Consider the following 16,180-nt stretch of genomic DNA (forward strand, 5'->3'; position numbering starts at 1 on the left):
AGCTGGAGAATGTGGGTGGGAGGATAATGATGGGCGGAGGAGAACGTAAGAGGGTGGAGAGGCACGAGTTTATTATTGTTCAGGAGGTGACTTTGGCCGTGAGAGTGTAATTAGTAAAATCTGCCTCGGCTGGCGAAAAAAGGGGTAAGGTTATAGTGAAGGGAGGGAGGGAGGGATGGATGCGGCACCACAGGGGGAAGGAAGGTCAAACGTGGAGGTGAATGAGGTAGGGTACGCTGGCCCTCGGTATGCCAGTCACAATATTTGCGTCCCTTAGCTGAGTCACTATATAAGACTCCTATTAGTAACGCCTTTGTGTACCTTCCTTACTTGTTTTTCTGTCTTGTTATTCTCATTTGTCTTCGTTATCATCTCCTCCTTCGTCTTATTCTTCTCCCTTATCTTTCAATTCTTCAAAAGGGGAGACAAAACAAAAGTTGACAGCAAAGGAAGACAACCGTCCAGTTCTAGACAGTGAAGACAGATGTGGGACGATTCACATAACCGTCACCACATACGTTACAGTCTCTTGGCTGAACGTGAGACAGTGAGACGTGGAAACAGTCAGACGTATAGCAGAGTCCAGCCAGCTAGCAGACTGACATGACTTGGAGTGTGGAGGAAGGCCTGGATTTTGAAAGGCTCGTAGGTTAAAGTTTTTCTCGTACCAACTAGGAATCAGAGAAAGCATAAACTCTCTGAAGCTTGTGAGTGTTTCTAAAGCGTATCACAAGTGCCGCGTTTTCTTTGGTCTTTTTACGCCTCCCATCCACCAAAAGTGTGGATCAAACTACGTTATCTAGTTACGATTAGAGTCGCTTGTTATTTCGGCTCTGCTTTGACCGCGCCTTTGCTTAATTTGAGATATTTAGATGCGTATTAATGTGTGACTGTGTGAGAAAATTGGAGTCGAACCTCACAGCGCCTGGGAAAGATAAGCGTTTTCTTTAGGAATCCAGCTGACTAAATGCGTTGTCCCAGGCCCAATTACGGGTAAAAATTATCATAAGAACTCTTTTAATAATCGGGGTCTAGATTTATTAACGGATTCATCCTTAAATTTCGTCTTCAGAATGTAAATTTGGCCTTTGTCTCTCGAACCCGGACTTTTTGTTGATGTTTGTTCAGTAAATCCGGATTCATTATTGTCGTTCGTTTAGGGGAATACGGATATGTTTAGTGTTCGATTTGAAGTTCATGACCTGTGAGTGACCTATTGGAAACCACCAGAACCTCCCTGTATCGTCCAGCGTCTGTCCACAACACCGTATCATCTCCACGACCACTGCCAAGATAACTGCGCGCCCTCTGGAGGACCGAACGGTTATTCAATTAGATTTTATAGCATTGTGGGAAGCGAGGTGTCAAGAACTAACTGTTCCTTGGAGCCCGGGAGATGATCGGACGCGGCAGGGAAACGGCCAGATAGTCACACACACACACACACGCACACAGAGTAAAATTCAGCAAGAGGATCAAGATGGAAACAGCCGGACAGCCATATTCTGAACTGGTGAAGAGTACTGTGTCACCCCAACATCGTCCACTCCCATACTCTCCCAACACCCATCCTCCCCCACTCTCCCCATCACCCCAACCTCCTATAATCTCCCCATCCTCCCACACTCTGTCCATCACCCCCATCCTCCCCCACTCTCCCCCATTACCCCCACACTCTCCCCCATTACCCCCAACCCCTCTCATCAATGTTACCAAATCCACATGTGGTCAAAACCGAGAAACTGTGAACAATAAACAATAAGACGAGTGACAGACCATAGCTGCAGGTTGTTGGTATCTGTGAGGTCTGTCTGTCTGGCTGGCTGGCTGGCTGTCTGTCTGTTTGTCTGTCTGTCTGGCTTAAACAGCTTTCTTTCATCACCGTAGAAGATATCGTCACTACTGTCTTCTTGTCTTGTCACATCCTAATATACAAATAATATCTCTGTGTTATATACGTGTTGTGAAATAGAGAATTAATTATACAGGTGATAATATTCGTAGGTCTTTGACAATAGTTCATTAACCGAAGGACACTGTATATAATATTGTATGTAATGTTAACGAGTTTATTGTGTTTTACGAGGTTATATACAAGTACAGGATAATTAGATGTTATTACAGGATGACATGGTAATTAAAATACAGGAAAATACATGTGACACACTGATAAGAGATACGCATAACATAAGTGTATTATATAGTGTTGTACAGTTACGTTCATGAGGTAAATATTAATGAAAGAAAAATACTCCATAGTCTGTCTGTCTGTCGTAGAGAATACCTCGCAAATCTTCCTACAGGGCTTGGAGTAGTATTTTTCCCTGTTACATATCATACCGTTTCCAGCAACTCACGTCAAGAGACACTTGGTAACTTACCAATCCTCATCTCGAACGCCAACTGTTGCTCTGACGCTCTGGGAAAGATCTTCTGTGTAATGACAATAATCAACCAATTCAGTCAACCATTTTCCCATCGTTTCTGTTCACTAAAATGGGCAGTAATTTGGGTCAACATTGTAATCCCTAATATAGATTATTCTTTTAATATATATTCGATATTTTCTGAACGCTATAACGAAAAGCAACATCACTGGAATCTTTCACTGAGATTTTCTCTTACCAGACAAAGCGTAAACAACTTCAGACAATGAACTCATAACTATAGGAACCCCATATATGTCTATTATTATTATCATTATTATTATTACCATCTTTTTTGCGGTATATCTTATAGATTTCATAATTTTCGTTTCATTATGCGGAGAGGAGAAATGAAAATTGAGGTGAATTTTCATAAGGATAAAATGCTCCTGTACAACGTTCCGTATTACCCGCCTTTCTCCCACTGGTCTTGTTCCCACACTATTTGGCCTGGCCTTTCTACTCCATCTGAGGTAGAAGAGTACGGACGAGGTAAGGGAGAGAGGCATTTATCAAACAGCTGATTCCCACTGATACGCAAGAAAAACGTTTGATTCCCATAGATACGTAACAAACGGTCGCAGCTTCTACCTTTACCACGAGATCCTCCCCTCCCCCCACCTCCTCCCCCACACCTCCCTCACCACCTCTTCCCCCTTCCTCCTCTCCCAACGTCGTTCGTGTACAGTACTCATAGATCCATTCCTTTAAAATTAGTCTCCAACACGAATATTTTAGTGCCTGGCTTTCCCTTCGCCTGGCAGTGACTCGCTTAGGAAGGTACAGTAACATCAGACTAACATCACTGTGGGGAGTTACTTGATTAGTCATTCTCAATACTATTAATAATACAAGATTGACTGGATGATTCCCTACTACCTTCTCTTCTTCGTCCTCTTCCTCCTCTTCTGTCCTCTTTCTCTCTTCTTTATCCTCTTCATCCTCTTCTTTGTCTTCTTTCTCCCTCATCAGCTTCTTCTCCTTCCTCTTCTCCTCCTCCTGCCCCCCACCCCCCACCCGTACCAGGCCTACTCAAGAAGGGTCAGACTAACTCTCCCTACCCACACACACCTCAGCAAGCAAGCAAACTGTCCAACTCCCCCCACCTTCCCCCACACATCTCAGACAAGCAAGCATACTGTAACCTCCCCACACACACCCCAGCAAGCAAGCAAACTGTAACCAACCTCCCCACCTTCCCCACACACCTCAGACAAGCAAGCATACTGTAACCCCCCCACACACACCTCAGAAACAAGCATACTGTAACCAACCTCCCCACCTTCCCCACACACACCCAAGCAAGCATACTGTAACACCTCCCCACCCCCCACCACCTCAGACAAGAAGCACATCTCCTTCCCTCCCCCACCTCACACACCCAGACAAGCATACTGTAATCTCCTTCCCCCCCCCACCCCCCCACACACACACTCAGACAAGCAAACATACTGTAACCAACCTTCCCCACCCCCCACACAATTTCAGACAAGCAAGATACTGTAATCTCCTTCCCCCCCCACCCCCCCACACACACCTCAGGCAAGCATACATACTGTAACCAACCTCCCCTCACACACCTCAGACAAGCAAGCATACTGTAATCTCCTTCCCTCCCCCCCCCCCCACACACTCAGACAAGCAAACATACTGTAACCAACCTCCCCACCCCCACACACACACCTCAGACAAGCAAGCATACTGCAACCTCCCCCCCCCACACACCTCGGACAAGCAAGCAACTGTAACAACCTCCCTCTTCCACACACCAGCAAGCATACTGTAACCAACCTCCCTCCACCCCACACACCTCAGACAAGCAAGCATACTGTAACCAACCTCCCCCCACCCCCCCACACACCTCAGACAGCAAGCATACTGTAACTAACCTCCCCCTCCCCCCACACACCTCAGACAAGCAAGCATACTGTAACCAACCTCCCCTCTCCCACACACACACGTTAGCTTGTTTATATAGCGGCCGCGACACACCTCGGACAAGCAAGCATACTGTAACCAACCCTCCCCCCACACACCTCAGACAAGCAAGCATACTGTAACCAACCTCCCCTCTCCCACACACACACGTTAGCTTGTTTATATAGCGGCCGCGACACACCTCGAAGTCATCTGCTGGTGGAGGAAGGAACTCACTAATGTGTTAGCGGTCCTATACTTCCCTTTCATAGTGGCTGTCATGTTCAGAGTCAATTTAAGACTTTATTTTTGTTTCTACGTGTGTGTGTGTGTGTGTGTGTGTGTGTGTGTGTGTGTGTACTAGTGTTCGTTCGTGTGCGTCACCTCTCGGTCCGTACTGGGGTTGATATGTTCAGTTTTTGTTTGTTTGGGGTTTTTATATCCTAACCGAAAGTGAAAATATGGAGTCTTATCATCAGCTCGTATCTCGGTGAAGTAACGTTTTATCGTGTGTACATTTTTACGAATTTCTCTCTCTCGTCATATCATGAAGTGTGACAGGTGATGTTACAGTATGTGAGTTGGTGTGACGGCAGGTTCGAGAAAAACATTAATACATTGGTTATTACTAACTTATTTATCTCTAAATAGCCAACAGAATCATAAAAAACAGAGACGTGAACAACAGAAGCCATTACTAGCAACGGACAAAACTTGTAAAGAACGATGATGGTGGAGACAACAGGTGCTGAGCGTGGCACAGTAGGTAACGCTTCTACAGTCCCTCCCACACACAGGTCTTGTTCTCCCTACAGCCACTACAACCCCACCGATAGTTACAATCCAGTCAAGAATGATTGAACTATGACCCTTGTTAATATCAATACGTGTGGAGTGATACGATCAGTGTAGCCAGACTTTGGTCAAATGTCGTCCCTGACACCACAGTGACTGGCGGGAAAATAATATGAAATTTATACCTATTACCATTTTTTTTTTACACGTTTTAAATCTGATTATCTCGCTGATTTTACTTGAGGACGCTTTTCCTTACGTGTATATCTAGATGTGAAACAGATTTTATTTATTTTTTAACTTTTACTTTCCAGTTCTCAGATTTTTAACACAATTGTGACCTTTAGTTATGTGTTAAATCGGGTTTGATATGAAAACCTGGCGAAGTTCAATTGTTCTTGAGGAGCTTAGGGTGTTCCCATCCACCCTCTCTACCTCTTGTGCCCACGCCAGGTAACCACGCCAAGTACCCACGCCAAATACTCGCGCCTGGTACCCACGTCAGGTACTTACAGTATGTCGAGGCCACATTCCTGCTTAATGTCTTTACCACGATCGATTAATCTACAGACTTAAAAGAGTCGACTCGCCTCTCTCCCTCGTTAATTTTGTCGAAACCTTACCCCCCCCACTCTCTCTCTCTCTCTCTCTCTCTCTCTCTCTCTCTCTCTCGCTCGCACATACTTTCATATTTTGACGCGGTTTTGTTTTCTTTCACACTCGCGCCACCTCCTGTCACTCACACTTCCCTTCACCCACATCTAAACTCACACGCCATTCTATTTCACACCCTTACCCCTTTCTCTCTCACACTCCTGCCCTCTTTTTTCGCACAGTACATACACACATACACACACGCCTCCTCTCTCTCACGCTCATACGGGTCTCTCTCTCTCTCTCTCTCTCTCTCTCTCTCTCTCTCTCTCTCTCTCCATTCCTTTTCTTCCATATTTCTGTCGTGATGTTTACTGCGAACACAAACTTTCCACAGTAGTTGGTAATGTAATAGACTATAATTTATAAGCGAGTCAAATTATCTGGAAAAAACACATACAATTTCTTGCTCTCCTCAGGGTCCTTCGTGTGCTAATCACCAAAAATAACGTCAAATTAGTCAATCTCCTGTTTTAATATCATCAAACTTTTACCGCCTCAGTTAAACTTGTAATTTCATGTAAACACGGTAAAATAATAGCAAGTGTTGAGGAAAGAGACGAGAAGATTCGATAATATTGTGTTAATGACTAAAGGTTTCATATTTAATCACTGATGGTGTTGTATCTGGGCCAAGACGCCGTGTTATGATACTGATATCACTGGTAAATTACCCTAATTGTACTGTACCTGTATTCTTACTTCTGAGAAATCATATGTATGGATATGTTTGGCCTAGAGTAGACCAAGTTGTGTCTCTGTGGCTGGCGCGGGACCACCCACCACCAGCCCGCGGCGATGCTTACTTCCCTGTTCACACCACTTATTTGCTTTCCTCGCAACAATAGAGCTTTCAAGTCTCACGATTTCAGGTGGAAGATATCCTGATTTTTTCTGGATAAGCTTCACTGTAAGAGTAATTGATCTCTTGATTCCCTCAGAGCCCTGTCCATCACGAGTAGAGAGACACCGATGACTCTCCCGATATCCAGATACTGTACTGACAATGGTCTTCATTACGTTGGGTACTTGGTTGTTTCCCTGTTCATATTTATTGTTATAACACGGTTTAGTTTAATTGCTAAAATGATCTTTGTGGGAATTTTCGTATCTAAGGGTTTGTTAATGTGTTTTGTTTTTGACTGGGGCCCTCTCCTACGTGCGTGTCCCTCCCCTCTCCAATTCTACCTCATAAACAGCTAGAGATATTTTCAGAACAAACCATATCCACCATCTCGTCGGGTATTCCACTCTGTAAAACTCTGCTGCTCTGTCAACGAGGAGAGTTATGGCTAGGGCGTAGGGAGCACTTAGTAGAGAGGGTGCTGCTGGGACCGTGTAAGTGGCTGGAAGGTAAACTCACACAATGACCCAAAGAGAAAACCCCGACGAGGATACACAATGCAATTATTTAACAGCGGAGCAACTGACGCCGAGTCCTGAATAATGATAACTGGCCGCCTGGAAAGTGAAAGTATGATTAGTATGCATGACGGAGTGCATGGGGCGGGGAAAGTTTTGAAGTGCATCAGGTTGATAGCTTAGTTATCGGTTGGAAGTAGAGAGAGGTGTTCACACTTGTCCTTCCCAGCTGTAGTGATACCGGACAGTCTACACTCTTCGGCTCCTTCACGGGTCAACGTTTTCATCCCAAGTGAATATTTTATTTTCCTTCGTGCAAATGAGGAATATTTATTTATACGTTTATATATCAATTAATTTGTCAGTCTGCGAAGCTTACCTCTTGAGTGATGGTTAACTGGAGTGAGAGTCGACTTAAAAACCTGTAAGGCAAGAGTTGTTTGATGCAGTTAACACTGTAAACAATATGAAACTACCCAGTTTGAACATCCGTTTTATGATCGCATCTGTTGATTCATTAAATATGGTCATGCATGTTATTGAATATATCCGCTTACAATAAAGTTAATTTGAACTTGCGTCAAATGGAGCTCTCCCACTGTGATTAAAACATGTAAACTGGACATGAAGATTTACGGAACATCTGACTGTAAGAAATATAATTTTACACAAACTATAATTCCCGACGCTGGCACTAAAGCATTCACGCACGCTCCCACGGACACAGTTCGAGCAACTCGTTAATATAGCAGTCATTTCTGTGGGTTTCGATTTTGACTGTCACACCTGAGAACGACGCCAGCCAGATGGTATCACTATGCTTGTGGCCTTTCAAGAACATTTCTGCTTCAACCATAATCTACCTGCTAACCCAATAGTTAATTATTTTTTTCTTGTATTTATTAAATTCATTTATCCCGAACTTATTCAGGATACAAGTATATACGATTATGTATGGAGTTGATCAGTTTTGCCACTTGTACTCGGCCTGTAGGATGGACCTTTAGTATTAATGTTTTGAGGGGCAATAAATCAACGTATATACCGAGAAAGACCTTAGAGTATCGTGTTGAGTCAACCTGAGGCATCTGACCCGACAGTTTGTGCCACACACTAACTGCAGTCACGATGAGAGCGACCAGGTGAGGCTCTACTTTACTTGGTGGGTGATTATGGCAATTATATCATTTATTACCTGTTGCCACACGAGTCAGCGGTTCACACTGCTTCTGTGGACCTCCCTGGGTAGTGCAGATTGAGTGTGTTACATATGAGACGTGCTAAGGTGTGTTAGTGTTGTGTACCTTTTACATTTGTACAAAGTTGAATAAACTTTAATTAGTGTTTTAAGCTATCAAGTTGATCTCATTTTCGTAGGTGTTTAAGGTATCAGTTGTTGTTATTATACTGTATTATTATTAGTAGTAGTGGTAGTAGTATAATAGGTAGATAAATAGTTAGTACAATCGTTATACTGAACATAGACAGTGAGGGTATACAAACACTTTCATTATATACTGTCTTGGTGTATAAATGAATTAATCCGTATTGTATCTGTACTTATTTAACTATTCTAAATAAGTTTCTGAATCCGCAGGAGACTCAGGAAGAGGTAGAGGTGCTGGGGGAGGTGTTGGTGCGTCGCCCAGCCGTGCTCGTCTCAGGTGCCCTGGTGTTGCTGGGGGTCATCGACTGTATGGTGAGCCTCGCCTGTGTGACTATCAGCGCCAGAGAGGCCTGTGGACTCTACAGCAAGGGAGAAGACAACGCCCAGGGGCTCTCTGAGGGACACAACCGCAAGGAGCGACTCTACCGCTGGCTTGGTCAACAGAAGACCATATTTCCTATTGTGAGTCCAGATTAGTCTTTTCCTTCCCATCCTCTGTGCATTTCTCACCTCCTTCCGTCTGTCTATTTCTCTCCTCTCTGTTTCTGAATTTTTCTTACTTTATCTCTCGTTATCAATATGTTTCTTTATTTTGTATTTATTTATGAGTCAGTCAGTCGCTTCGAATTCCTTATGAGAACCTCGTCTAGCTATGCCTTAATCTTGCTAATTCAACCTACTAGTTCCCCACCTCACCTTCCCTCACTATCCTTAACACCTAAGGTAATATTATCGCTAATATTAAGATATTTTTATATTTTTGTCTCAGTATGGCTACACAGGAAAGGAGAAGAAAGACTTGTTAAAGAAGGAAGATGAACTACGTTGTTTAATTAAAAAATCTCCCAAGTTTACGCAACTATTGTACATATGTCACAACTCAAAGTCCTGCCTGGCATAGTAAGCCTCTCATTATAGGGAAATTCTCGTGTTGCGGAATAAATGAGTCAATTACCAACAATTGGGAGATTAGACACAGCTTTCTCCTGGTAACAATGGATGTGGTGGTGGTGGTACTTTAGCTAGTGAGTAAACCCCATTTTCTGTGTCCTGTGTGTGTGTTTGTGTCTTGTCCCATAGGTAATGTTGCTCTTTAACCAAGGAGATGATATTTATTGGGGAGTATAGTGTGTTGTATTCGCACTGTTCTTCAAGGCTCATCAGGCCTCAAGGACCTTTTTCATTTTTCACACTATAAGAGATGGGTAGACACCAATTAAACCTCCAAAAACAATATATACAGGTATGTTGTGTTGTCAAAGAATAACAATTGAGACGCTGCAACTGTGTGTAAATGACGCAGAAAGTCAGTCAGATCAGCAACCTGGGATGTAGTCGAATTTTTTTTTCATGCCATATGGCAGCAGGGTTTACCATTAGACAATACATTATGCTTCCACTATCTTCCCAGACGGTAGTACCTCCCTATTTGATAGCTGCCTACTATCTATTAATCGTTATAGTTGTAATTATATTTTTAGAAATATTGTAGCAATGTGCCAGGTTCCAATATTCTAAACATCCAACTTTAGGCTTATCCCCTTTACTTTGTACATCATAATAATAAAGCCAAATCAGTTGTCCAATACGTGTTAAAAGTTTTTCTAAGCAACTTCCAAACAGACTTAACAAGGACCAACATCTACTTCCCCTGTTGTAACTCCAGGTAATACGTTCACCTCGTTGTTTATCAGGTTCATTGACTTTGTTGTTCACTGTCACTTGTGTTCCGGCGGGTTTAGAAACTTTGTGGTATATGTGCTGCCGGGCCATTACTTTATGGCCAGTTACTTTCACAAACAGTGCTCAGTAGTCGTCCTCTCTTGCCAGCCTGTTACAAGGAATAGTTACAATACCTTACTATAGATAAAGTCACAGTTAATTCAGACAAGATCCATTTTTTTTAGAAAGTTTTAATATCAAGAAACTATTAAAGGGAGATAATGAGTCATGTCTGCTGGCTTATGGTGATTATAGTCTCGCCAGTAAGTTCGTAGACCTTTTTTCAACATTATCCTTTACTGAAGTTTCTAGAAATCACTAACAATACAAAGTAAACATTTATTGTTTTCTTTTCATAATCTTTTTCAAAAATGTTGTGCAATGGTGTGAGGTAGAGAGGCCACCTATCAACAAATCATGTAAGTTAACATTTCATTGATTTGCCTTCTGCCACCAGTGTCGTGTTATAAGGTTATTTGGTTAATAGTTTCTGTGTTTTCCAGGGGTCGTCTTCGGGTCCTCCTCGCGGTGTATCTTCTATATCACAGTTTGTGCCCCTCTCCTCGTCTGACTCCTCGTCGTCAGCCACACCCAGGAAGACCTTAACAGATCCCTCTGGTGTGTCGTCCATACCTTCTTCATCTTCCCACCGGATCCACCACCAGACTGCTACTCCGCCTCTTGCCACTCCTTCTCACATCTCATCCTCTGTAAAGGGTGGTGGCAGCAAGGTCGCTCCATCATCTGTGCCCTCTATCCTCAAGCCTCCCAGCCATCCTGTCACCAGTGGTTCACATTCACTCCCGCAACTAACTTCCAAACACCACTCATCCACACAAAACTATGAACGTCGCCATTCAATACATCCACACATGCAGGCCGCATACCCACACCTCCAGCATTCCCTCCACATGCACCACCTCCATCCACATCCCCACGCACATCCCCACCCACATCCCCACCCACATCACATTTCCCAGAAGGCACATGCCCACCCTCACCAGTATCCCCAGCTGCCCTCGTCTCACCCTCACCACCACCCACAGCTCTCACACACACCTCAACACGCAGCTCACCCCTCACTCTATTACCCCCACCTGGTGACACCTATGATGCCTCACTTCCCTTCAGACCAGGTGAGTATGAAGGTAGTAACAAACCAGTATGTCTTCTAGATTCTTCCTTTTATAGCAACACAACATATTTTATATACATTTAAGAACACAAGGAGTAATATATCCCGCTGTATTTGCAATGTTAAGATAACTTAGTCATAGTGTCTTGGGTTGTTACCACCTTGAGCAGAATTAATCCCTTCTTTGTCAGTGTTTTTCTTTAAAGTTTATCACTAAATTTAAGCAGTTTGATAGGTGTAGAACTGTAGACTCTTCCCCTGAAACACATTAGACCCCCCACTGGAAGTTTGTATGTTAGTATCATTATTGAATGTATGAAACGTTGATAACTTGCTTATACTCTAATTATAAATACTATATGAAATGCTGCAAAGGCAAATAAGAAGAAACGGGAATAGTGTAACTGAAAAACGTAATGAATTGTTATTTTGTAATGGATACTTATTTATAGTGTGTGAATATTATATTAATTTTATTTAATGAAGAGGAGTCTGCTTGTTATTCTCTTTTAATTCTAATTAATTATATTTTCATGTATTATGTTTATTTACAGTATTCTTATTTACTTCCATGTGCTCCTTTATACTGATTCGTCCGTCTGTTGTTGAGGATACTCATTATTGTTAGCACATTAGTTAGGGGACAATTAAAGATATATCTACGTTTCTGACTTTATTCAAACAAAATACGTGATATGAAGTTACATGTCGAATTCCCATTAACTAAATAATGAGGGGAAACTTCACTTTATACTCGAACGATTACAGAGAAACACTTAAACACTCGTCAAGCTTACTGTTACCGTGACTGCTATTGCCCGACACTGGATTCCCCCTGACCACTCGTTGCCACATACCACTTGTATGTAACAGTTCCTTACAGCCGCGAGAAGAGTTCCCCTAAACAACCAAATTTACTTGCAAAAAGATGATTAGGTTTGGCCATTTTTCTGTAGAATTTGGGTAATTTTACGGAGAATTTTTAGCCCTTTTACGTGTTTTGGCCTAACCTAAACTCATCAAAATTCTAAGTAAAAATTTAAAAAAATTCTCTGTAAAAAAATTGACAACATTCTCCATAAAAATGCCCAAGATTCTCCTTAAAATTGGCCGAGATTCTCCTTAAAAATGCCTAAGATTCTCTGAAAAAATGGGCAAGATTCTTTGTAAAATGTTCAAAGATTCTCCGGAAATATTGCCATAATTGTGCCTCTTAAAAACTCGAGAATTGGTCATCGGCCGGACACCATTCTCTTTCCAAATTTAACCGTGACTTATGGACAATTGCCATTAGGTGACGAATTGGAGGGATTTCTTCACTCTCGACAGAATCAAATTTCTCTTTCCCTCTAGTTGTAACGGGTATCTTAAGTGTACGGTTGTGGTGTTCCTTTTATTACAACTTCGGGAAAAACTCTATTATGTCATAAATAATATGAATTCCTAAGTGGCTAAATTATTGAAATATTATTGGTAGGATATGTAGAGGTATAGTATTGGCATAGTTGACTAAAACTATGATCTTCCATTCAAGGATCACCACCAGCAAGCGAGGACTCACAAGAAAAAAGACAGCAAGAAGCGCAGAAACAAGGATGGGAAAAAGGACAAGAAGAAGGCCAAGAAGAGCAAGGAGTTAACGGACGAACAGATCGAGAGAACTTACACAGGACTAGACCGAGAGATTGCCGAAGAGTTCATTGACTCCACCATGGAACCCGGAATATCTATCCAGAGAGCTCTCAACAGCACCTTCGACCAAGATTCATTCTAGGGATTAAATTATACTCTTCATATTAGTTACTAACTCCTATGTTTTAAGTGAATAAGACTAAAATACAAGAATATGCATTTTGTGGTACAGTATAAGGTAATGCATGCATCTGACGATAATTATGTCTGTGTAAGGAAAACAGGATTCATATTGTAAATAAAGTTCACACTAGTACTTGATTATACCTGTGTAATCTACCAGACGATTTGGCTAATGTGCCATACAGTGACAATTTTTATATATAATTATATCAACAACGAACGCTGAAGAGTCCCTTTATCAGTTACATAGGGTGATATGTGTAAAATACAAAGTTATATTCATAATCTTTACTTGTGGTATCGTACTATAAGGCACTTGTTTACTTTTTCAGTGTTAATGAAGCTCTTGGTGTAGAGAAAAGACGTGGTCTCTCTTTGATGTTGTATAAGTGCCATGAATTTGTCATTCCTCACATTAAATTGTCATCTTGGTTTTTTATAGTCATCAGATATGAAATTTATAAGTTTGTGACTAAAATATTACTGCGCTGATACAATAATCCACACACACACACACACACTACTACACACACACACACACCACGCACACACACACCACCACACACACACACACACACACACACCACACACACACACACACACACACACACACACACACACACACACACACACACACACACACACACACACACACACACACACACACACACACACACACACACACACACACACACCACACACACACACACACACACACACACACACACACACACACACACACACACACACACACACACACACACACACACACACACACACACACACACTTACACACACACACCACACACACACACACACACACACACACACACACACACACACACACACACACACACACACACACACACACACACACACACACACACACACACACACACACACACACACACACACACACACACACACACACACACACACACACACACACACACACACACACACACACACACACACACACACACACACACACACACACACACACACACACACACACACACACACACCACACACACACACACACACACACACACACACACACACACACACACACACACACACACACACACACACACACACACACACACACACACACACACACACACACACACACACAATAATAATACACTACTACTTTTCCGTCACTCGGGATTGAGTATGATGCGAGTTATTATGACGTAACCTTCGTTGGTGAGCGCCGAGGTGACTCGAGAGGCCAATACGGGACCAGCAGGATCGCCTACAGATGTTGCACATGTGGGGTCGGCGCAGGCGTCTCCGGCGTGGCGCTTGTCGTCTCGGTATGCAGCCGATAACTCGAAAGTATTTACGCCTTCCCTTCTTATGTGGTGATCCTTCATGTTACAGTTTGGAGTAATTATCTCCCAGGTGAGGGGGTCGATTTAACATTTTTTCAAGTTTGTCTTGAGACTATCCTTGTACCTTTTTAGTTGCCTGCCATCGTTACGCTTACAATTCGTTAGGTGACTGTAAAGTAGCTGTTTAGGCAGTCCACTGTCGTCCATGTGGACGATGGAACGTAGACTAAATTGGTGAAAGTTTTCAAGTGCGTCTTGTATATGAGCCTATGTCTCTGCCATATAGCAGGGTGGGGGAGGACCAACTTGATATCCGTGCAACTTTGTAGATAAATTCAACTCCCTACAGCTGAAGACACACAGCAGGTATCAGATTATATACCTTGAGATGCACATCTGATCCCATGATGAATCTCTTTCAAACACACACACACACACACACACATTTCACACACACACACACACACACACACACACACACACGAAGACAGACAGACAGACAGAGAGAGAGACAATACTTTCACGGAAGACAGAGAGAGAGAGAGATTACCACACACACACACACACACACACACACACACACACACACACACACACACACAGTTATCAAGTAAACTCTCTTACAGCAAGGTTATCACCAATGTTGCTTCTCCAAGTGTGTGATTTAGTAAGGTATTTTGTTAACTGTTGTACCCGTTTAAACCATTGCTAAAACACTATCAATGAATATGTAAATATATATTTTTATTTACTTTTGCAATGCAATCATTGCTGCTCAAAGTATATATAGCTGTAAGTTATGTAAATATTGCATGTTGTAAATATTAAAAATAGTACAGGTGAATCTTCTTTAAATACCCATCAAAAAAACAAAAAAATTATTATTTAAAGTTGGATGATATAAATTTTTTCATTTTTCTATGATGAAAATTCCCGTTTTCTATGATGAAAATTAACATTTCTATAACGACATTTTTCTTAGATTATCATAGAAAACGGGAAATTTGTATCACGTGTGAGAAGTGTGTGATCTACTGGCAGAGAGTGTGTGTGGTCTACTGGTGAGGAGCGCAGATCTACTGGTGTGTGGGAGAGGAGTGTGTGATCATTGGTGTGAGGAGTGTGTGACTACTGGTGTGTGGAGAAGTGATCTACTGGTGTGTGAGGAGTGTGGTCTACTGGTGTGTGAGAGTGTGTGTGGCTCACTGGTGTGTAGAGGAGTGTACAGCTCACTGGTGTGTGTGGGAGAGTGTGTGAACCACTGGTGTGTGAGTAGTGTGTGGTGATCTACTGGTGTGGAGAGTGTGGGTGTGGAGGAGGCAGATCTACTGGTGTGTAGAGTGTGTGTGAGTAGTGTGTGTGTGATCTACTGTGTGAGGAGTGTGTGTATAGTGTGTGATCTACTGGTGTGTGTGAGTAGTGTGATCTACTGGTGTGTGAGGAGTGTGTGAATAGTGTGTGTGATCTACTGGTGTGTGAGGAGTGTGTGAGTAGTGTGTGTGATCTACTGGTGTGTGAGAGTGTGTGATCTATTGGTGTGTGTGAGGAGTGTGTGTGGTTCACTGGTGTGTGTGTGAGGAGTGTGTGATCTACTGGTGTGTGAGTAGTGATTCATTGGTGTGTGAGAGTG

General features: G+C 42.6%; 1 protein-coding gene across 1 annotated transcript in view; it reads left to right on the forward strand.

The window, feature by feature from the left end:
* LOC121871162 overlaps positions 1–13,766 on the forward strand; it is a 62,588-nt gene extending 48,822 nt beyond the window's left edge. Inside the window, exons 2-4 of the mRNA XM_042373309.1 lie at positions 8,752–9,003; positions 10,767–11,399; positions 12,933–13,766. Coding sequence (XP_042229243.1) covers positions 8,752–9,003; positions 10,767–11,399; positions 12,933–13,172 — 1,125 coding nt within the window. The 3' untranslated portion in view covers positions 13,173–13,766. The remainder of the gene's footprint in view (positions 1–8,751; positions 9,004–10,766; positions 11,400–12,932) is intronic.
* Positions 13,767–16,180: the final 2,414 nt, after the last annotated feature.

The sequence above is a fragment of the Homarus americanus genome, unplaced genomic scaffold (assembly GCF_018991925.1).
Source record: "Homarus americanus isolate GMGI-L3 unplaced genomic scaffold, GMGI_Hamer_2.0 scaffold40565, whole genome shotgun sequence".
NCBI classification, from domain to species: domain Eukaryota; kingdom Metazoa; phylum Arthropoda; class Malacostraca; order Decapoda; family Nephropidae; genus Homarus; species Homarus americanus.